Raw genomic sequence first — 23,021 nt, 5'->3', positions numbered from 1 at the left:
CCTCAGCCTCTCCTCATAAGTCATGTGTTCCAGACCCCTAATCATTTTTGTTGCCCTTCGCTGGACTCTCTCCAATTTATCCACATCCTTCTTGTAGTGTGGGGCCCAAAACTGGACACAGTACTCCAGATGAGGCCTCACCAATGTCGAATAGAGGGGAACGATCACGTCCCTCGATCTGCTCGCTATGCCCCTACTTATACATCCCAAAATGCCATTGGCCTTCTTGGCAACAAGGGCACACTGCTGACTCATATCCAGCTTCTCGTCCACTGTAACCCCTAGGTCCTTTTCCGCAGAACTGCTACCTAGCCATTCGGTCCCTAGTCTGTAGCTGTGCATTGGGTTCTTCAGTCCTAAGTGCAGGACCCTGCACTTGTCCTTATTGAACCTCATCAGGTTTCTTTTGGCCCAATCCTCCAATTTGTCTGGGTCCCTCTGTATCCTATCTACCACTCCTCCCAGTTTAGTATCATCCGCAAATTTGCTGAGAGCGCAATCCACACCATCCTCGAGATCATTTATGAAGATATTGAACAAAACCGGCCCCAGGACCGACCCCTGGGGCACTCCACTTGACACCGGCTGCCAACTAGACATGGAGCCATTGATCACTACCCGTTGAGCCCGACAATCTAGCCAACTTTCTACCCACCTTATAGTACATTCATCCAGCCCATACTTCTTTAACTTGCTGACAAGAATACTATGGTACGGAGCTCTTGATTCTTGGAAAAAATGAGAATTATCATGTAAGTAGAAGATCACAAATTGGTTGAGGATATCTCTGAAGACATCATTCATAAAATGCTGGAGGGTAGCTGGGGAGTTACATAGGGCAAACACCATGAACAGGTATTCAAAATGGCCATATCTGGTTTAAAATGCTGTTTTCCATTCATCGTCCTGCTGGATTCTGACCAGATTGTATACTCCACGCAGGTCTACCTTGGTGAAGACCTAACCGAACAGAGTCTTTCCATGAGTTTTTGAGTGGAAGGGGTATTGATTGTGGACAGTGATCTTGTTGGGGGCTCAATAATAGACACAAGGTCAGAGCGAGCCTCTTTCTTAGCCAGGAAGAAGATAGATGCCCCACTAGGGAAGTTGAAGGGGTGGATGAACCCCTTCTGCAGATTTTCCACCAGATATTCCGAGGACTTGCACTTTGGTTCAGATAGGCTGTAAGTGCATCCAAAAGAAACCTCCGTTCCTGGTTGGAGATCAATGGGGTAATCATAACAACGGTGAGGTAGTAGAACGTCCACTTTCTGTTTGTCAGATACCTTGAGATATTCCCTGTATTGGCAGGAATTTTGGGCACTGCTGATGAACCCACACTTTGCAGCTCTGTATCCTTCAGAGGCTGGAGCAAGCACCTCACAAAGCTTGATCAGTCTTGGCTGGCAAGCCATGCTCGTTGGCACCACAGGGAACAGAAGAGCATAGACCATGATTGTCAGTGGATTCAGGGGTCATGGGTGACAAGCCAGGGCACACGAAGGACAACCTGCAAATGCGGAGCATGGATAACCCGATGATGTCTTGGCAACCACCAAGGGTTATGACCTCCAAGGGTCCTGTTTGATGTGTGATGGGACCTGGAGAAAGGACTGTCAATAGCCTCAATGAGCTCAGGAAAATCCTTGCAGAAGATTAGGATCTGATGCCTCTTAAAGTTCTGGTCAATGAAATTGCTAGAGGCACGCAAATTCACCAAGGCTTCTAAGTGAATATCGGGTAGGGTAGAATGCCAGAGATGAAGAGTGGTAGTGCTCAGAAAAGATGTTGCTAAGATTCTGGTGGATGGGCAGTGGCATGCTTCACTATGGGGAGGAGTGGGGAATTGGCCTGACCCAACCCTCCTGGCATTTCCCAACCCAGGGATTGGCCAGCTCTGGGCCAGGCATCCTGCTGCAACATGCCTGGGCATTCCACATTACAGGCACAACCTTAACACCTGGCAATGGCTCTTTTCATCAGAGAGATGGGGCCAGACTCCGTCGACTGGCATCAGTTCAGGATCTGGTAAGGCAGCTGAGGCTCTGGGAGATGGAGTTCTGACTGACAGAAGTTGGAGAACACACCTTTTTTGGGGTCCACTTAGTTAGCCAGTCATCAATCCTAATGCAAAGATCAATTAAAGCTCTCAGGTTAGGCAAATGTCCCACCTGTTCTAGTTCATTTTTGAGTCCTTGAGACCCTGTCCAAAGTGGTGTCACCGTGTAGCTCAATCCAGTGGCTGTCTGCGGCCAGACATGGAAATTCAGCTGCATACTTAGCAACGGACTGGGGACCCTGTCAGAGGGCATGGAGAGCAGCTTCTGCAGTACATTCCCAATTAGGGTCAAGACAGATACCCGCCATTGCCGTACAAAGTTCTCAAAATGTACAAGGAAAGGATTGGACATCTCCAGCAGCAGGGACACCCATTTCAGGGTCTCTCCACAGAGCAGACTCATTATTAATCCCACTCAGGACTGATCCATGTGGTACACCTGTGGCTGCAACATAAACAGGTGACAGCACTGATTAAAGAACCCATGACACTAGACACAGTCCCCACCGAACGTATTGAGTAAGAGCATGTTGGGCTCATGGGATGAGGATGCAAGAGTTGGGGGAACAGGAGTTGCTGTCTGGGCTTTTACCTGCACCTGAAGGACTGCATTCTGACCACACAGCATGCTAACCTGAGCCCGCAATTCCTGCATGAGCCCAACAACTTCCGAGAGGGTGAGTTGCGTTCCTACCAGGACCCTTCCAGAGGGAATTTCCATGCCACAGGATGATGTCCCTTCTTATCTTTCAGTGGGCTGCTCAAACTGTCACACACCAGGATTTAGGTGGTGCAATCTAGGTTTTGGAACAGGAATCAGGCCTAGAGGTCTGAACAGAGCCAGAAGGAGGAACTGGAGTTGTGGTCAGGAGACAAGCCAGTGGTTGGAGCCAGGAGTTGGCCATTCAGAAGAACGTAGAGACTAGGGATGGAGCGGGAATAGGTGGGGGTTGGAGCAAGGACCGATGCAGGAAACAGGCCTTGAGCAGCTGCTATGCTGCTGTTGCTATGAGGCTTAAATGATGATCTGCTGGCTCTGCTGTCCAATCAGGAAGCACAGCCACTTAGTGAGCGCTCATTGGGCCCAGCACTGGGTTGCCAGGCAACTGTGCCCGGAGCCAGCTGAGTTCCTGACACTGAAGACCTCTAAATGTTGGAGAAGTTCAAATCTTAATTTCACAGCAGTGTCATACTACAATACGAGCCCTACCAAATCATGCTGAAAGCTTTAGAAAATTTGATTCTGGATCTAAACTCTCAGCTACACTTCACTTTCCAACATCACCACACAATTAGATAGTACAGGAGCCTATTTTACAGATTCCAGGAGGACTATATTAAAGTCACTCAAGAGACTAAACAAGCAGCAGGGATTTTGAAAAATGTCTCAGAGGTTTAACAGGCACCGTGGAGGGTCTCAAACATGCAGCTGTTTCAAATGTGAGCCTAAATTAACAGTGCAGTGCTTGATGGCAGTAGATATTACAACAAGAATGGAGGCAGGAGGAAGGGCCAGTGTACAAAGGAAGGATAAACACAAGGGAAAAAGCCTTTGAAAATTTTTAAAAGTGTTCTCTATTAGCCTATGTAATCTACCTTAGAGAAGCCCCAGAGAGCAAGTTAACTTCAAACCTCATTTACAGCATGTGAGCAATTTTATTGCTCAAGAAAAAGCACATTAGACATTTATGATCTCATTTTATTAAATACTCCTATTCATGATGATCATCATTGGGCCTGCGTGTGTGTTTAATATAAAAAAAAGCCAAGAAGGTGTATTATATTTGATATTAATAAGGTTAAACGCTCACCTGGATGACAGGTGGTGTTGGGGCCACATGCCTGGGTTATGGATTAACCAACTGCTATCAGACAACCAGGGTCTGTCATCCAAACCTAAAGCAAGCAAGGCAGGTGCTTTTCCTGCTGATCCAGCCAGGGGCGCCGATTGAATTACATTAGGAAAGAATAGCTTTGCGTTTTCATGACATTTGATTAAAGAAAGAGAGAGAGGTGGCACCTTGCACAACATGGTGAAGTTTAAAGGACAATCTGCTCTTCTTATGACCCCTTCTGTTGGCTACTTTGATCTGAGTTTTATTGTCTGGGTTTAACACCTTCCCTGTAAAATTAAAGTTGAAGTTCTTTAGAGTTGTTTTTCTATAGCAGCCGATTGTTCAAGTCTTTTAATAGGAACCATCAATTATCCAGGATGCTGGAAACTAAATACATGTAGTTTTGGTGAAATATAAGATTATTCTCAACAGTATTAAAACAGGTACGAGAGGCCACATTAAAGACTCAGGTTTTATTTTCTAAGACCATTACTTAATAAAATGAGCACTGGCAACAGCTCAGCACATTAGATTTGGAACCAATTCAACCCAAAACGCAGAAAAGAAACTTAAGCAAAATAATACAGGTTAGACTGGCTCTCCTGCTCACCTCAATAGGATCTTTATTATAGAGAACCCTGCCATACTGACATGGCCCAACGCTGTAGCAGTTCGATGCCATAGCATTACAGATTTGCACCACAATTCTTGATAGAACAAAATCAGACTCCTCTTCAGGAGGGTAACAGAACCCACTCTGTCGACCATAAGCCTGCGGTAACACCAGAAGCAATTATGATCATGTAGTGTGACATTCTGCATTGCACAGGCCTTAGAATTTCACTCAGTAGTTCCTGCATCCAGCCCAACATAAATGCAGTTGAATTAGAGCATATATTTTAGAAAGATATCCAATCTGGTGTATTGCCCTCACTGTTAACATGCATCTTATTTCTAGTTTGAACTTTGCTGATTTCAACTTCCAGCCATGGGATCTTGTTATGTTTATGTCTGCTAGATTCTGCAGAAGAATTCAACAATTTGGATGCGAGCACTGAGCACACACAAAGGCACAGAGCCACAGTTTCCGTTGATTGACTTCAATTTGCAGTTGTAGGTGCTCAGCACTTCTGAAAAAAAATCAGATCCTATGCTTTTATGTCCCATGTGTTAGAATATGAAAGCTATATTTTAAAAATGTAACAGAATATCAACCGAATGAAGTGCAGATGAGCCTAGCCCTCATCCTGTAGAAGTGGATCTAAATGTTCCTAAAGCGAGTGTGTGGGCTGGGGATGAGAGTAGACTGACAAGTATTTGTGTTGGGTGGTATTCAACCTTCAGTTTTTGTGTATTCTTAATACAGTATTTGCACAAGCGACTGAATCCTGAATATGCGCTAAGTTATAGGAGATGGGTATCTGGTGTGCCAATCCCAGCCCATCTGGGGTCAAAAGCCTAAATGCTTGTAAATCAGATGGTAAATCTTTAAAATGCTCCCTTTGGTAAGAACAGACACAACTAGTTTGGAGGTTCCAAGATATTTATTCCAGATTTCCTTCTACTCCTCTACCCTGATATGCCGCAACCCGATATAACACAAATTCGGGTATATCACAGTAAAGGGAGGCACTCTGGGGTGTGGGGCTGTGCACTCCGGCAGATCATCAGCAAGTTCGATATAACGCAGTTTCACCTATAACGCAGTAAGATTTTTTGGCTCCCGAGGACCGCGTTATAATCGGGCTAGAGGTGTATTGTCTAAAAACCAAGCTTCGTCTTGGGAAGGACTTAAAATAGAACAAAATGCTACACAAAACCAAATGAGAGTAACATGGAAGGCTTAAGGATGCATAGTGGCAAAATTATGAATCACTTAAGATGGAAATGTCAACATCTTTTTACAACATACACCTGAAATTCACAGGTATAGTCAAGAAAGAAAGAGGCCTCTCTCCTGGATTAAGGCTGTGAACTGGGACTCTGGGTTCGATTCCTAGCTCTCCCATGGATTTTCAACGTCACCCTGGGCAGGCCACCAAATATCTTGGATGATCCTCTGCAAAAGAGGGATAGTAATACATTCCTACCTCACAGGGATGTTTTGAGGAAAATCCAGAAGTAGCTGGGAAGTGCTGCAATATTACTGTGAAGGGGGCCATCCAAGTATCCACACAGAACAAAGCCAAGACACCTGCTCTGCTAGCTCACTGCAATATAGAGGACCCAGTATTTTTTAAGAAAATGTTTAATATTGAGCTTTTAAAAAAAATAAAAGTAACAGGACAGCGTGGGATCTGTCTTTGTGCATTCGCTGTTTTAAGTTACAAAAATTCATGTCTCGAATTCAGAGCAAACTTTTTAATACGCTTGGTATGAAAATTTCAAAGTTTAAAATTGGATATAAGAGTCCACGCTAATAAACTTCATGAAAACCTGAGATTCTGACAAGTACAATTTAATAAAACCACCGACAACCCTGATTTCTTGCCAGCTTGTTTCTTCTAGCATTTGCATTAATGTAACTTTAGGATTGCTGTATTGTCTGTCTCACTGAAACCACAGAACTGAAATCTAAATGGCTCTGGAATGTTTTCAAGCCTGTGTGTTTCATTTGTACTTTCAAGTAAATATTTTTGTTGGTTGGAATCATAATTGTGAGCAATAGCAGACATTTTGGTTTTCCCCCATAGTAAGTAACATGGGTAATTCATGACATAGCATAAGTTCCATCTTTGGCAGCCACATGCACACCATCATTTTCCCCCAGGAATGCAATAGGTTGTTAGCCCACTAAGGCACTTTTTTAAAAACCCACACACACTTATTATACCTAACAACTACATTTTATACTCCGTCTTGAAATTCTTCACGTACTCTGCAAAGGAGATAATTATAGGTGGCCATTTAAACAGTTTGCTACGTACATCACTATATATTTAGTCTTAAAAACAAATAAAGTCTCTTAGACTTGTGTTTTCTGAACATTTTCCCTAGCTTCATGTTGGGAAAACAACAGCTCTGGAGACACAGAGAATAATTCTGGCACATTCTCCCTGTAGATTCGAGTGTAAGGCTAGGCTTGTGGTTAAGGATGTCAGGAGATCTGGGATCTATTCCCACCTCAGCCACAGACTTCCCATGTGACCTTGGGCTAATTACTTAGGGCTTGTCTACACTGGCAATGTTAAAGCGCTGCCGCAGCACTGCTTTAACGTGGCTTATGTAGTCCCGGCAGAGTGCTGGGAGAGAGAGCTCTCCCAGCGCTCTAAAAAAAAACCAACACACAAAAAACCAACCACCTCTACAAGGGGCGCAGCTACCAGCGCTGGTGCACTGTCTACACTGGCGCTTTACAGCGCTGAAACTTTCTGCGCTCAGGCGGGTGTTTTTTCACACCCGAGTGAGAAAGTTGCAGCGCTGTAAAGTGCCAATGTAGACAAGGCCTCAATCTCTCATGCCTCACGTTATCTGTAACATGGGGGAAATAGCTTACAGGGATGTTGTGACGCTCAACTAATGATTGTGAAACATGTTAGTCTAGATTTTCACAAATGACTAACGATTTTGAGTGCCTCAACTTTTGCGCTCAACTTGAGAGACTATAAATGGGGAGTGATTTTCAGAGGCTATATGCACAGCACTTACTGAAAATCAGGTCCCCAGTCTAAGGTATCTCAAGCCAGGCCTCCAAAATTGTTAGTCACTCTTAAAAATCTTGGCTGTTAAGATCAGCAGGTGGACAGTGTTTTATTTAAACCCTTACTAAAAAAAAAAAAAAAAACCCTATAATATTCTACAGTTATGATCCAAAACATCATATATTACATTACTGTTAGTGATTTATGTATCTTTTTTCATACGTATTAACCGAAAAACACAGAAAATTTGCACATAATTAAAAAAAGCTTTAAGGGTAAAATTTTCAAAAATGCCTATGTGACTAATTTTCAGGAGTGTCTCAGGTTCCTAAGTGCTTAGTTCTCATTTCTGGTTTAGGAAACACAGTTTTATCCTAAATCTTAATTTGGTTATCGTCATCAAATGCCTGTTGATTTTTGTAGGGTTTCCGTTGTGTACAAATATGGACATTTCACGTTAGAAGAAACAAACGTCAATAAATTGGTGAGCCAATGAACAATTGGGAGAGTGGGTTGGGGGAGGAGAGGACAAAACAGAAAAACTATTCAAAACAAATTTGCAGAATAACCCAACTATACACAACAGGATTAAGGAAGGATGTGAGAAAATGACCATTTAGGGCACACCCATTGCTCTTGACAGTTGGTGTATAAGGTTTATGTGTAACTTTGTGAAATATGAGATAGAAACAAAAGTAAATGACTTACCAGTTAATGCTTGCTTTGTTTATAGCAGTTAGGATTTCGTTCAGCAATAACCAGGAAAATTAAATGTTGAATTAAGATGCTCAGAGTGGAAATATGCACAAAGCCCCATCTACTTCCCCCCACACCATCCCCCACACAATATCCTATTCGCATACATCCCAAATCCTCCTCCTCAGAGTTACAGGTTTACACTGAAAGCTTGAAAGTGTTTGCCTAGGAATGCAGACATAGGACCTGAGCCAATGGTCTTTAAATCAATGGGAATGCCCCCCACCAATTTCAACAGGCTTTGAATTGGGCCCACATACAGTCAAGTTAAGATAATAAAACCCTATGAAAAGTAGAAGAGCAGGTTGACACATTCTACTTTTATTTTGGTTGGTTGGTCTTCATAAAAAGCAAAGATGCGGGTGAGGCAGGTGGAATACTTGAAACAGTTTCTATTTCAGCAGTTTTCAAATTTTTGAGCTGAGTCCCTCTTTGAGTTTCAATTTTTGGTTGCTTCCCCCAACCCAGACAAAAACAGACATATGCAAAGGCAACCCAGACAAAAACAGACACATGCAAACGTACGGCTGATGGCCTACTCATACACCTAACAGAGACCTTAACATAGCTTTAATTAAATTATGTACACCTGCAAGTTTCAAATACACAGATACTTACCAATGGCACAGCCAAGGCTTCCTCAGCAGCCGGACTACTTTTACCTTGCAGCCAGACTGCACTGCTAGGGCAGGGCCGATACCTGCCCCTCTGCCCCTGCCCACTCGTGTTTTCAGGGTGGGGCAACTGTCTCTGGGGGTGGAGCCAGTGTTGGATGCAAAGGCTGCCGGGAGCGGAAATCGGCAGCCATGGCAGATGTTGCCACAGACCCACAGGCTGAGCGGCCTGCTGAGGTGAGTCAGGGTGGAGGTGGCACTCCCTCCCCCGCGGAGCCTGGCCCAGGTCCCACCCCGCTCGCCCCCCGCCCAAACGTTCTTCCACACCCCCTAAGGGGGTACGTCCCACAGTTTGAAAACCTCTGCTCTATTTGGATTAAGGAATTTTAAGCCGTAGTATCAGCTTCTAAAACCATAACAGTATGCACAGCTGCCAGCACATGTGGTCTATCAGCAAGTGAAAAGATAAACCCTGTAATTTATACAGGATAAAAGATAGCACATACTTAAGTGTTTAAGCCAACCTGACCTTACAGTTTGGGGATAACTAATGGATACTGGGAATCATTTTTAATATTGCTCTAAAAACCTAGAAAATAAATGCTCGCCAAAAGCAGCAAGCTGTGCAGCTGAAAAAAATTTACACACAGCAACACAGTACAGATATTAATAAAAATGTGGAGAAACTATAAAGTCTGTTTCCCCCATCTCAATCAATCCCTTATGATTTTACCTGCTAATGGTAGGCTTTTCTCTATGCATTGTAACATGTGCATAGTAACGGGAATTATACCGCCTGTCTCATTTGCAGCTCTGAACAGAATCTCTTTTATACATGTCTCCATAGAGCAGTGTGCTTGTGCTGTCTCCTACTGAATGGAGTCAGAACTTCTCAGCCTTGTTCCCTAAACTCTGATACTGCAATAGCTGCATAGATGTTTTTCCTTAAGCTGAAGTGGGAGGGGCTATTGATTTTGGAACAGGAAGATTTGGGGTACAATCCTGCTGTCACTAAAAACTTTTTAGTGTGGCAAAAGCAAGCAAAGTAATCACACGTCAAAGTTCTCCCTTGGTCATGGATTTGTTACAATGGAGCTGACGAATTTTTTTTTTTTTGCCATTTCCACAGAACAGCTTTGTACTTACTAGAAAGCAAACCAGAAGAAAAAAAATCCTCTGAAGATAGAAAACCAAATTTGTTGCTGTATTTACATATGAGAATCCAAACTATGGTTTTAATACATTTTTCCAAAGCTTTCAAATGGTCATTTCTTCCAGGTGTGTGTCTGTGTCTCATCTACCCACCCTTAACAAGAATAACCACCTATGTCCAGGTTATGCAACACAGCATAAATGGCAATTCTATATAGGTTCGAGCCAAAGAAGTGCTGAGCACTCAACTCTTACTGAAATCAATGGGAGTGGAAGGTGCTCAACATGTCATGGGAAGAGCTCAGCCCTTCAGATGATCAAACCACACATGAGGTCCTTCAACATTTAGAACACGTAAATGGAAGAAAGGAATAAAAAGGACATTTTTACCAATTAAGCCTTCTGTTTTACTCCTATTCAAGTCTCTGTGCATTTAAAGATTAAAAGTTGTATCACATAGTAATTTACCTCTTATAGTACAATTTATATTAGACACGCTATTTCCTGTATGTAGTTCTGCATTACATTCCCAGTCCAATACATAAACAAACAAACAAGCACTAAAATAGATTGTTCTCTGCACATCTGTCCATGTGCAAGGATTGCATACAAGAGACATGATTTATGAAGATTATACGAATATCACACCAAGTTATGCTACTTTGGTAAACAATGGAACATAATGGCCAAATAAAAGACGAAGAGCCAAAATAGAACATCCCAAGCATACAGGAACGGACAGGCTCACTTGGCAGGATGGACATACATAATTCACCAAGTATACAGAGTATAGAAACAAGAAGGAGTTAAAGGAATGCTTAACGTGGTTAAAGAGCGATAACCAAGAGTAACTGGCTTACACTAAAATAAGAAAAAATTAGGCTAACTTCCTACTGATGAGATGCATCAGATAGTGGAAGCTGTTCAACTGTGTGAGTGTCTTGCTGTGGAACTGTATTGGAAAAAAAGCTAGAAAATAGGGAACAATCCTGTGTTGATCCCAAGGCGATGGACTAGATGACCTAATAGGCCCTTCCCCCCCATCTCTGACATCTATGATACAATAAACGTTTAACCAGAACTGGGGAAAAGAGCTAGCACAAAGGATATGATCTTGCATGATACTAAGCACCCTCAAGCTTCCATGGACTACAGTGAGAAATGAGGCAGTCCAGTACCTTGCAGGATTTGTCCCATCCAGCTCTAAAAAAAAGTGAGATGACCCCCAATGATTTTGGTGCCACATACTATCCTAAATCCACTCCCCTGAATTAAAAATCAATTTATTATATACAGGTATAGTTTATGAGGGGGAAGCCTGAACATGACTGCCTGCTCCCCATCCACCCAAGGTGGATATATGGCTATATTTTGCACAGGATTTCCACTAAAATTCTTGCAAAAGTAAACAAACTGTGGCTCAGTATGAATCCAGGGAAAACAAGACTTGTCAGAATGCAAAAAGGAAGAGCTCATTTTCAAAGCAACATGAGCATATTTTCTCTGAAGTAGAGCTTAATTATTCCAGATTGTAAAACAAGGGCACGATTGTTCCATGCAAAATTATACTGACCTTGATAATGTTATCAATATAATGCAATCACCACATGGGCACAGCCCTTAACACCGGCCAAAAAAAGGAAACTGTGATACAGACTATCTCCACCTTCGACCTGAACTTTGAACAGGATTGTACAATTATGAACGTTTAGTAAATAAAAGAATGCTGGCATCATATTTCAATAAAAATAGTGTTTCGATCTCCCTTATTACAAAAAGGCTGAGAATCTAGAGCATGACTCTGCCTAATTCATTCAAGAATTTTAAGGCACTGTCCTTGGCACACTGAATGCCAGAATAGGCAGTTCCATTATTTATGGTACAAAAAAGCAGCAAGCATAGTGGTTAGAAGTGTTTGCATTAAAGTGCACTGTCATTTTAATACTCTCTTCCTTCTTAAAAAAAAGAATCAAATAAAATGGTCTACAACTCCTTGTCCTGACACTTAAAAAAATAACAGCTGCATATTCCCATAAAATGACTCTAAAATCAAGTCAAATTAGAAGAATTTAATGTTTTTTTTTTAAAAAGGAGCAGATTATTTTTAAAAAAAAGTTCTCCCTGCAGTTCTCTGCATTGTAGGTGGTGTTCAAGAGTAAAATCAAAATGCCAACTAAAATGTTACATGCTTTCCTGTCAGCTTTCAGGTTAACAGCACTTTACAGAAAATACATTCAATTTCACTGCAATATCAGTCCTCCAGCTGACAACCTTATTGCAAAAAAGGCATGAATAAACTGGTCCTCCCATCAATCTGTCATCTACACAGTTGCAGGTGTGGATGCTGGTGCAGTTTTTCCATCAGCTCTTCCTCTGTAGGTTCTTCCAAAACATCCCTACAAAGAAAAAAGCATAAGTTGCTTAGGGCAGCAAAGGGGATTTTTCAACATTTTTTTACTGAGATATAACATCCTTATTTCAAGACTGAAGAAGAGAATTACAATTACAACAGGCTGATGCTTCCTAATGATGCATCCAGTTCCGAGTGATCCATCCTTCTACACTACAGACGTGTCATAGAAACCAGCAGCTGTTTTCCCATAAGGAGAAGGGAAGCAATTTCCTGCACGCAGTACAACATAACTGAGGTCAATGGATGTGCTTTCCTGAAAAAAAACTTGTCAAATGAGAACATGCTCCCAGTGAAGTCATTGAACATTAAATCTGTACCACAAGTTCTACTTATGCAACACGATCAACTCTCCACCCACAGTCGAACACAAAGCCAAGAATGTGGATTGTTTTACCATTCCCACCCACAGTAGTCCTTCATTATTAGTACCTCTTCTCCCAGCATCATATTATGGAATGTTCCAAAAGGTTAGTCTATTAAGCCAGGGCAGGGCAGGCATAGGTAAAGCACTTTCAGGACTGCTCCCGGCTAATAGCTAAAAGATTTGTACTCTTACTCACCAGGCTTGAAGCAAACCCCGTTCCCACCTGGAACGCTGTCTTTGAAAAGGAGATTAGCATCCTTAAAAATAGGCTATTATCCACCAAGTCCTAATGTGACTCACCTGAACATTAATTCCACCGTTGTCTGGTATTCAATTTCTGAGAGAGACTGCCGATGGGAGTGACGGTCCCACTTGTGAATAAAGTTCTGGAATTGGAAGGAGAAAGAAAATAAAAGGCTAGTTTTAGCATCTTTAGACATAAGGTTTTATATTTTCCCTGTGGTTTAGTTTTTATAAATCCCCCTAAAGCCCAGAACAGGAATGTTCTTCAAGCCAGTTATACATATATATGAGGTACATAATAATAAACCAAAATACCAAATAATAAAAATATTACTTCTGCACTTCACTGAATTAACTTAACACTTCAACACGACGCTTCGAGGTAAATCACGGTTTACGTTTCTGTGCCTCAAACAGGGATGAGTACCTTGCTCATGGTCACACAGTGAGATGGTGGAGGTAAAAATAGAGCAGAGGGACTAAAGGACTCCTGGGTTCCATACACTGTACAAACCGCATTCCCCGATTTAAACGTCCACATTTTTAAAATGTCCCTGCTAGCGTTCACCTGCTTAGGTTCCCCCCGGCTGAAAAGCAATTTCTTTGACTTACTTCAAGTTAAAATGTCACAGCTTTATCAAAGAAGGAATGATTTTCTGGCTTGTCTCTTTGCTTGCTTTGATTTACACAATGACAAGAGGTAGATGGACAACTCATGCAGAAACAAAAGTTTCCTGCCACACAGTGCCACATCCAAGCCATTACAACAGATCTATGCCCCAAATCCGCAGAAAAAAAGTCAATGGATCTCTCTGCAGGGCTGGTCCCCAAGGGTAGAATACCTTCCCGTACGCTCACAGATAAGGCTCGGACTTGATGTCGGCAGTCCAGAGTCTATTTTGTAGCTATTTAGCCTTCCAGAAAGGATGCAGAGGCAAGTGACTGGTAAAGCTGCAGGCTTGTCATGACAATATTTTTATATACTGATTTCAGCACCATCTTTAAAACCTGCTTCATCATCACCATGCTTTAGAGGGCAACCTCTTTAAATCAGGCCAGCCTCTCTGGACTTGGCCTCCGTGCCTCTGCAGGAGTGGAAAATCATGGCACAGCCTCTTCAAACGTGGAATAGCTTTTTCTGGAATCCTATAGAGCCAGCTCTCTCTGCAATGGGCATGGCCACCACAAACCTGCAGCCTAGGTGATTAGTACTAGAGAGAGACAGTACAGTACAGTACAGCGCACATGCAAGTCTGCAGTACTTATATAGTAAATAAGAACACCGTACATTTATACCCTTCAAAGCTGTTTACAAACTGAAATCATTCAGCACCAATAAAATGCAAACCAGCTCTGGGGCAGATAGTGAAGACCAACCAGCAAATAGTATATCATACAACAAGGGAGCATGAAAAATGCAGTCCAAAAGACTCTGGGAAAAATACTCTTGCAGTGAGTGCTCTGGAGTCTTTAACATCTACACAAAGCAAGCAGGACCTTGGTTTGTATGACCTCATCCAGAAAATACACCCTCCAGCTTAATACAGTTCTCGTGTGCCAAGGGTGACCAGACATACACAAGAATAGTTGGGACAATTCATGCTAATAATAACTGTTCTCTTTTCATTCCCATTAGAGGATATTGGATGGACAATATTCTCTAAAGTTAATTAAATTATGTCCATAATTACTCTTATCACTAGATGTCCTCTTACACCTGGACAGGCTTTGGATTTATTCCATCACTGAGTGCTCAACTTCACATAATGGCAAAAACTCTACTTCCAATAGATCTGCATAAAAATTCTCACACCCTTCAAGAATCTAAAGATAAAACTCATTCCCTTACCTCCAGAAGTAAGGCTACGAACAAATTGACCCAAATGACAGAGGAAATTAGCCACCAGGCTACAAAATAGACCTTTGACCACCTGGAGAAGGAGAATATTAAAAGACAAAAAATAAAGATGTGTACAATATTATGAGGCTAACAATTCCACCTTATAATGAAAATGATTATCCAATGCCTCCATCCCTTAAAAAGCCATGAAAGTTCATAGCTGTGGACTTACATTTTTCCCTGTGAAAAGCTGCACCATTTTCATAAATAAAACAGTTGCCTGGGAGAAACCATTTGTTAAGTTTGGATCTCAATCAGTTGAGAGATAAATGTACTCTGTCCTTCATCAGAATCCATCCCCAACCACCCCTCACACGAACACACACTGATATCACATCAATTTCTGAGTCTGAATTCTGAAAAAGAAATATGAAGTGGAATCTTGGCTCCACCAAAGTCAATGGCAAAACTGCCACGGTATAGTGCATTGTGCTTTAACCAATTGAGACACCAAAGGAAGGGAAACCTAACTTAAAGAAAAATCAAGATTCTTAAACTTTACCTATGTTTATTTAATGCAAATGAAAGATGCTAGACTGACAACACACGAGACTGAACACCTCCGTTTATCCACAGAACTGATACAGCAGCAACACAAGCTTCCCCACAGCGATCTACCAACACATCTCAAGGTTGGCCATGAAGGAGCACAGGTGGGTGAAGCAAACTCATATGGAGTCCAAGCTCCATGGTCAATTCAATTCTGGGTCAAGTCAACTGCCAACAAAGATTCCAAATTATTGCTAAATGTGATGCCCACTGGACATTGGACTGAGACCTACCACTTTACATAGACATAAACAGCTGTCCATTAAGTGGCAAACTTTGGTTACTAGATACTTGGGTGGATTTGAAGAGATGCAGCTCGGGATAGCAGCAGGCAGGCAGTAATTTCATATGTAATTCCTGTTCCCAGATCATAAGAAGTGAACTCTGTCTATAGTTTCTGCCCATTTACTTTGAAGAACTATGTTGAATAGAACACAGGATAATACCCCCAATGGAGGGTCTCCTTAGGTACCTGTTTTATTACTTACGGACTTGAGTATCTTGAAAATGCATCCAGGAAAACTTGCCAATTGTTCACCACCATGATATCCCAGAGAGTCACTACCGCAGCCTAAGCAACAAGATGAAACAGAGGTTGAGTGGTTATTGCACTAACTGTCACTATTTAGACATCTTCAGAAAACACAGAACATATTCCACTAGCAACCAGACTCACAGCGAAGTCATCAAAGTTGTTTGGCCAATACTCCAACTGCTCGTAGGTCCCACACTGCAAGGTGCTGTTACCAGATGTTGCATTGACAACACTACAATGAAATTAGAGTGCAATGTTATTATAACATGCTAGACACTGTTCTATAGGTAGAATGCTTCCATTGAGTTGAGTACCTTCTCACAGGCAGAAAGGGAGCACTAGTTAGAGAGAAAGCAGAAAAGGGGTCTGAAATTTCCAAGATGGGGATGAGCATTCCTGGAGACTCAAAACAGTGATGGGAAGTTGGAAGGATAGAATAGTGAGCAGGGGAGGAAAACCTGCAAGATTTAAGAGGTTAGTGACAGACTGGAGAGAAAGGAAGAGAAAGATAAGGAGGGAAAACCAAGGGGCTCACAGTAAGAAAGTCAAAGATTCTTGGCCCACCACAAATTAAAAAGCATGCTATAATAGTGAGGAGCGTACAGAAAAGGGGACTGAGGATGGAGGTACTTATCAAAGAGTCCAGGGAGATAAGAACAGAGGTATACAGTGGGGTTTCAAAAACCAAGAGGATCTTTCCAAATACTGAACATTTAGAGTAAAGCCTTACCTGATATTTCCCATAGGAACAACAGCACCTTTAAATAGCACTATGCCAGTGATAGCAAACGCATAGAAAACCACCTGGAAAGGAATACACATTAGCATTAGTCACTAAAATACTCAAAAACTAACTTAGGGTGTTGTAAGGTAAGCTACTCAGAGACCATTCAATGTTAAAAAGGAACACAATCAACTTAAAACTCATGGAGTAACGGAGGTAACGGAATTTGTTTAAAACAATGCCATGGGTTATTAAAAAGTGAAAGAACTTTTTAAAGCACACTTATTTTTCACTCTATGCTGCATGCTTTCTTTCTATAGTCCATTCAGTGGGGAATTGTTAAAAAAAACTGAAGCCACTTTTCTTTATGAAAAGTTTCACCTTCTGGTTCTCAGTGCGGTGATGGCTGAACTGCAAACACTACAGAGGAGTGGCGGTTAAAAACTATTTCTACTGGGATTTTTAAAAAGTTATGGGAAGATTGCTGTTGGACTTAGGTTTCCTAAAAGCAAGCTTCTACCAAACCTAAGCTATGGCCAAATTTAAATCAGCTATTTATATTTAATCAGAAACCTCTGTAAAAGCACCGCTGTAATCGTGCTAAAGTTAAATTTTCAAAAGTGCTTCAGTGACTTCGGAGCATAATTCCCATTTTGAAAAAGGACCAGCTCCCATTGGTTATCAATGAGCACTATGTGCCTTTCGAAAATGGGACTTATGTTTTGAAATCACTCATGTACTTTTGAAAATTTTACCTTATGTCAGGAGTTGCCCTAGAAATAACCTTCAGAGAGTTGTCAACGCTTTACAATTCTTACTGAAGAAAGCATCACTTGCTACTAGGCTGGCTTGAGACAACATGAGCGTTCTAGTGAAAATGCCAGGATAATTTCAGTTCTCATGTTTCTATATTGTTATTTAAAAAGTCCCAGGAAGGAAAAGGATATTATACTTTGAGCTACATACAAGAGGATTTTAAACATGTTGGATCCAGTTGATGCTACACATCCACAGTCTGCCAGTAGGTGGGGCATCTGGCTTGGCAATAATAAATCAGTTTTATTCCCTGTAACACCAGCTATGAAATTAACTCTAATATACACAGTAAACACTCAAAAGAGAAACGGGCCAAAAAATAATTAACATGATACTAACAGTATATGTTGCAGACTAACGTTGGAAAAAATAAGTCTCAAATCAACAACAAATGTAATAAGGCCTCATCATCCAAGGAGATCAACTGAGCATCCTCAACTCCAACTTAAACAAAAATATTTGAAATTAATGATAGTTGAGGGTGCTCAGCCTATCGCAAGATCGGTCTCAGACTGTAAGCTCCTTGGGGCAGAAGCTGCGTGTGTCTCTGGCCGAGAGCATGCGAGCTGCTTGCAAACTCTAGCGCAACCAGGGACAGCTGCTGGTGAACCTGGTGCCAGCCCCAGTGGGCAGGGCTGGGGACGCTGCGGCCATGCTGGAGGAGCTGCCCGGGCTGGACGTTGGCTCCTGTGAACCGAGGCCTGACGTGCTGCTGCTTTCGCCGCTGCGGTTCCTGGTAGAGCCCTGCAGCTCCGCAGATATCCGCTTTATATCCATAGATATAAACTTTGTATCTGCGCAGGGCTCTAGTTGGTTAGGGTGGTTTTTAATGTGGATAACGTATATCTCCTTAACCTTCTTCTTGGACATGGCTGAACTGTTTCAGCTGAAACTTAAAAAAAATAAATAAATAAAAAGCCTGAGGCAGAAACCCAGGACAGGAAATTTCAGCCTGAATGCTTAAAGTTTTGTAAAATTATAAGTAACTGAATAGAGGGTCTTAAAATGGAAAGTTGCTACCAGCTCCACATACAATAATCAGCTAGTTTGTTGATCCCATAAGGAAGGGTTGCACTGCTAGGGGGCAGGATGAACACTTGGAAGCAAATATCTGATGTGCTGTTTCATGAAAATTAGTCATGTAGTTTCTGCTATTGTTAGTGGGGACAATGCATGTACCTTTCGCTGGTTTACTCTGTAGAAAGCGTACCCTAGATTGCAGCATATTATAGAAAGACTGACAATCTCGAATTGTAACTCACCACCAGCAGCCCTGCAAAGGCTCTTAAGTTTTTCACCAGATCCAGCAATGTACTGGCAACCAAAGCCATGAACTAAAACAAAACACAGAATTCTTATCAATATTTTTATTATACATTTTTTAAGCCCCTCTAATCTATTGTAACTAAAATGATACAAAATGATGGCAGGCTGGGAAAATGAAGTGCAGTTAAATACTTTGCACTTCTACTACAGCATCTAGTACAGTGAGGTCCTGACTCATGCCTGGGACTCCTAGCTGCTATGATAATATAAATAATAGTGATTTTCATCCACGGATCTCACAGATTAATAGATTCATAGATATTAAGGTCAGAAGGGACCATTACGATCATCTAGTCTGAACTCCTGCACAATGCAGGCCACAGAATCTCTCCCACCCACTCCTGCAATAAACCTCTCACCTATGTCTGAGCTACTGAAGTCCTCTCATCATGGTTTAAAGACTTCAAAGTGCAGAGAATCCTCCAGCAAGTGACCCGTGCCCCACGCTGCAGAGGAAGGCGAAAAACCCCCAGGGCCTCTTCCAATCTGCCCTGGAGGAAAATTCCTTCCCGACTCCAAATATGGCGATCAGCTGAACCCTGAGCATATGGGCAAGATTCACCAGCCAGATACCCAGGAAAGAATTCTCTGTGGTAACTCAGATCCCACCCCATCTAACATCCCATCACAGGCCATTGGGCCTACTTACCATGAATATTTAAAGATCAATTAATTGCCAAAATCATGTTATCCCATCATACCATCTCCTCCATAAATTTATCAAGTTTAATCTTGAAGCCAGAAAGGTCTTTTGCCCCCACTGCTTCCCTTGGAAGGCTATTCCAGAACTTTACTCCTCTGATGCTTAGAAACCTTCGTCTAATTTCAAGTCTAAACTTCCCGATGGCCAGTTTATATCCATTTGTTCTTGTGTCCACATTGGTACTGAGCTTAAATAATTCCTCTCCCTCTCCGGTATTTATCCCTCTGATATAGAAAGCAATCATATCTCCCCTCAACCTTCTTTTGGTTAGGCTAAACAAGCCAAGCTCCTTGAGTCTCCTTTCATAAGACAGGTTTTCCATTCCTCAGATCATCCTAGTAACCCTTCTCTGTACCTGTTCCAGTTTGAATTCATCCTTCTTAAACATGGGAGACCAGAACTGCACACAGTATTCCAGATGAGGTCTCACCAGTGCCTTGTATAACGGTACTAACACCTCCTTATCCCTACTGGAAATACCTCGCCTGATGCATCCCAAGACCGCATTAGCTTTTTTCACGGCCATATCACGTTGGCGGCTCATAGTCATCCTGAGGTCAACCAATACTCCAAGGTCCTTCTCCTCCTCCGTTACTTCTAATTGATGCGTCCCTAGCTTATAACTAAAATTCTTGTTATTAATCCCTAAATGCATGACCTTACACTTCTCACTATTAAATTTCATCCTATTACTATTACTCCAGTTTACAAGGTCATCCAGATCCTCCTGTAGGATATCCCGGTCCTTCTCTAAATTGGCAATACCTCCCAGCTTTGTATCATCCGCAAACTTTATTAGCGTACTCCCACTTTTTGTGCCAAGGTCAGTAATAAAAAGATTAAATAAGATTGGTCCCAAAACCGATCACTGAGGAACTCCACTGGTAACCTCCCTCCAACCTGACAGTTCGCCTTTCAGTATGACCTGCCGTAGTCTCCCCTTTAACCAATTCCTTATCCACCTTTCAATTTTCATATTGATCCCCATCTTTTCCAATTTAACTAATAACTCCCCATGTGGCACCGTATCAAATGCCTTACTGAAATCTAGGTAAATTAGATCCACTGCATTTCCTTTGTCTAAAAAATCTGTTACTTTCTCAAAGAAGGAGATCAGGTTGGTTTGGCACGATCTACCTTTTGTAAAACCATGTTGTATTTTGTCCCATTTACCTCAATGTCCTTAATTACTTTCTCCTTCAAAATTTTTTCCAAGACCTTGCAGACTACAGATGTCAAACTAACAGGCCTGTAGTTACCCGGATCACTTTTTTTTCCTTTCTTAAAAATGGGAACTATGTTAGCAATTCTCCAGTCATATGGTACAATCTCCACATACTGAGTACAGTTAATGAATGAAGTCATATACTCTTGTGAGGTGGATGCTATTACAATAGTCCTGTCACAGTTTCACAGTGACTGCACCTGTTTTCCCCCTCTGTGGTCCTTCCAGGGTATCTACTTAAAGCTTTCAGGCTCCCAGCCATCACCTGTCTTCAGCAGAGACCCTTGTCTTTCTCCCTCCTGACTGGGGGTTCCACAGCTCCTTGGGTTACACTGTGATATCTCCAGCAAACCAGATTGCCTTAACAGGCCAGTATCGGCACTTTGCTTTTTCTCTGAAGCATACTGCCAGTTATGTTACCACACAGCTCCATCTAAGTAAACACATCTATTCTTAAGGTAAACAGACTACAGAGAAAATATATTGAATCAATAAAAGAACCTACACACATGCGAAAAACCCTACCATAGGTCACCCCAGCTCCAGCCAAGGGCAGCCACAACTGGGTCCCCCCCATTCCCTCGGACTGGGCAGAACAGCCGTTTCTTTAAATGGCTTGGACACGTGACCTCGGCCTTCATTAACAGGTAAATAAGCAGACAAACACCAATTCAGAGCAAAACTTCAAAAGGGCAAAACTTCAAAATTCCAGAGTTGTGGAATTTGCATTAACCTCTCCCTAGCGAATCCGAAGAAAATCCACTTAACACTTATTGTCCCAAAAGTCCACACTTGTCTGGCACATTTTCAATAGTCTTTTGTACTCCCAAGAGTTACACAGGTTACCTCTCCCCCCAGCCCCAAAGAGTTTTAGACAATCCCAGCCCAGAATAATACATAAATTTCATAGCCAAGGATACTGCAGGAAATTGTCATTTCTGTCACAATTACAGACTGGGAAACTGAGGCAAACACCTTAAGTGACTTGCCCAAAGTCAGACGGTGATCGTAGGTGAGCCAGGAATGGAGCCCACAACTCCAACTCTTGGTCCCATGTCTAAACCATTAGACCACGCTTCCTCACTTTCCAGTTTGCACTTCACCCTGACATTAGCTAAACATTTGTTTTACTGAACTGGGATGCAAGTACAAAACAGTCTTCACAGCTGCTGTCATGCTAAGGCTCCAGGGATCTCCCAGCCAGGCAGCCAGACAGACCTCACCCAATTCTGAATAGGGTAATGTCTCTCTTGGAACTACCCAAGCCTGCTTTCTTCCCAGGTGCAGTCTACAGTCTGGTACTAGCTGAGCATACCATATGGGTATGACACGCAACAAGGCTGAGCCAGATTGTTCCCTGGCTGATCTGTCCCTCATATGAACTCACCACTGCTATAAGCAGCTTCACTATTTCCAGGTGTACAGCTCCAAATATTGGCTGTTTTTGCCTTTCTACAGCAGGCTCGTTTGCTATGCACTACCCTCTGTTGTCCAGGGCCAAAGCTTTGAACTGACCAGAGTGCTGAGAGAATTAGAATGTTAGAGCAACGCTATATCATCATCAGTGGTTAATCCTGGCATCACTTGATACAAACCTGAAATAAGAGAGACAACATCAGTGAGGTATTATCTTTTATTGGCCCAACTTCTGTTGGAGAAAGAAAAGCTTTTGAGCCACACAGAGCTCTTCTTCAGCTCGGAGTACCTTTCCCAGACCTGAAGAGCTCGGTGTGGCTCAAAAGCTAGTCTCTGTCACTGACAGAAGTTGGTCCAACAAAAGAAATTACCTCACCCACCTTGTCTCTCTAATATCCTGGGACCCATACAGCTACAGATACACTACAAGCCAGAAATAAGTAAGATTTGCACTTTTAATGGGAAAATTTCCATATACTGAATCAGCTCTTTGAACCTGAGGTGAAATTGGGCCTGGGTTGTAAGTAGGTAGGGTTGGGTATGAGGATATGGGAAGTAATTTCAGTTACAAGGATCAGTGCACAGGCATTTCACCTTTGTGAATCTGCGTTCAAATCCTGACCTAGACTGCAAGTGAAAACAAAGTGATCGTCTCATCTAGGTTGCTGTTTATATGAACGACAAAATCCCCATACAAGGCCCTCAAACACCGGGTCTGTTAAAGAAATTAGGTGGGGGAGCCAACATAGC

The 23,021-nt window shown here is 42.2% G+C and overlaps 1 protein-coding gene across 1 annotated transcript in view; it reads right to left on the bottom strand.

Annotated features, from left to right (window-relative positions):
* Window positions 1-10,158: 10,158 nt before the first annotated feature.
* Window positions 10,159-23,021, bottom strand: part of TPCN2 (two pore segment channel 2) — a 56,283-nt gene continuing 43,420 nt past the window's right edge. Inside the window, exons 19-25 of the mRNA XM_074955216.1 lie at window positions 18,864-18,935; window positions 16,792-16,865; window positions 16,203-16,293; window positions 16,015-16,097; window positions 14,927-15,008; window positions 13,135-13,220; window positions 10,159-12,453 (exon numbers count right to left, since the gene is read on the bottom strand). Coding sequence (XP_074811317.1) covers window positions 12,375-12,453; window positions 13,135-13,220; window positions 14,927-15,008; window positions 16,015-16,097; window positions 16,203-16,293; window positions 16,792-16,865; window positions 18,864-18,935 — 567 coding nt within the window. The 3' untranslated portion in view covers window positions 10,159-12,374. The remainder of the gene's footprint in view (window positions 12,454-13,134; window positions 13,221-14,926; window positions 15,009-16,014; window positions 16,098-16,202; window positions 16,294-16,791; window positions 16,866-18,863; window positions 18,936-23,021) is intronic.

This window comes from Natator depressus, chromosome 6, assembly GCF_965152275.1.
Source record: "Natator depressus isolate rNatDep1 chromosome 6, rNatDep2.hap1, whole genome shotgun sequence".
Lineage (NCBI taxonomy): Eukaryota > Metazoa > Chordata > Testudines > Cheloniidae > Natator > Natator depressus.
The sequence above is the reverse complement of the archived record's forward strand: the minus strand, read 5'-3'. Positions and strand labels throughout refer to the sequence as shown.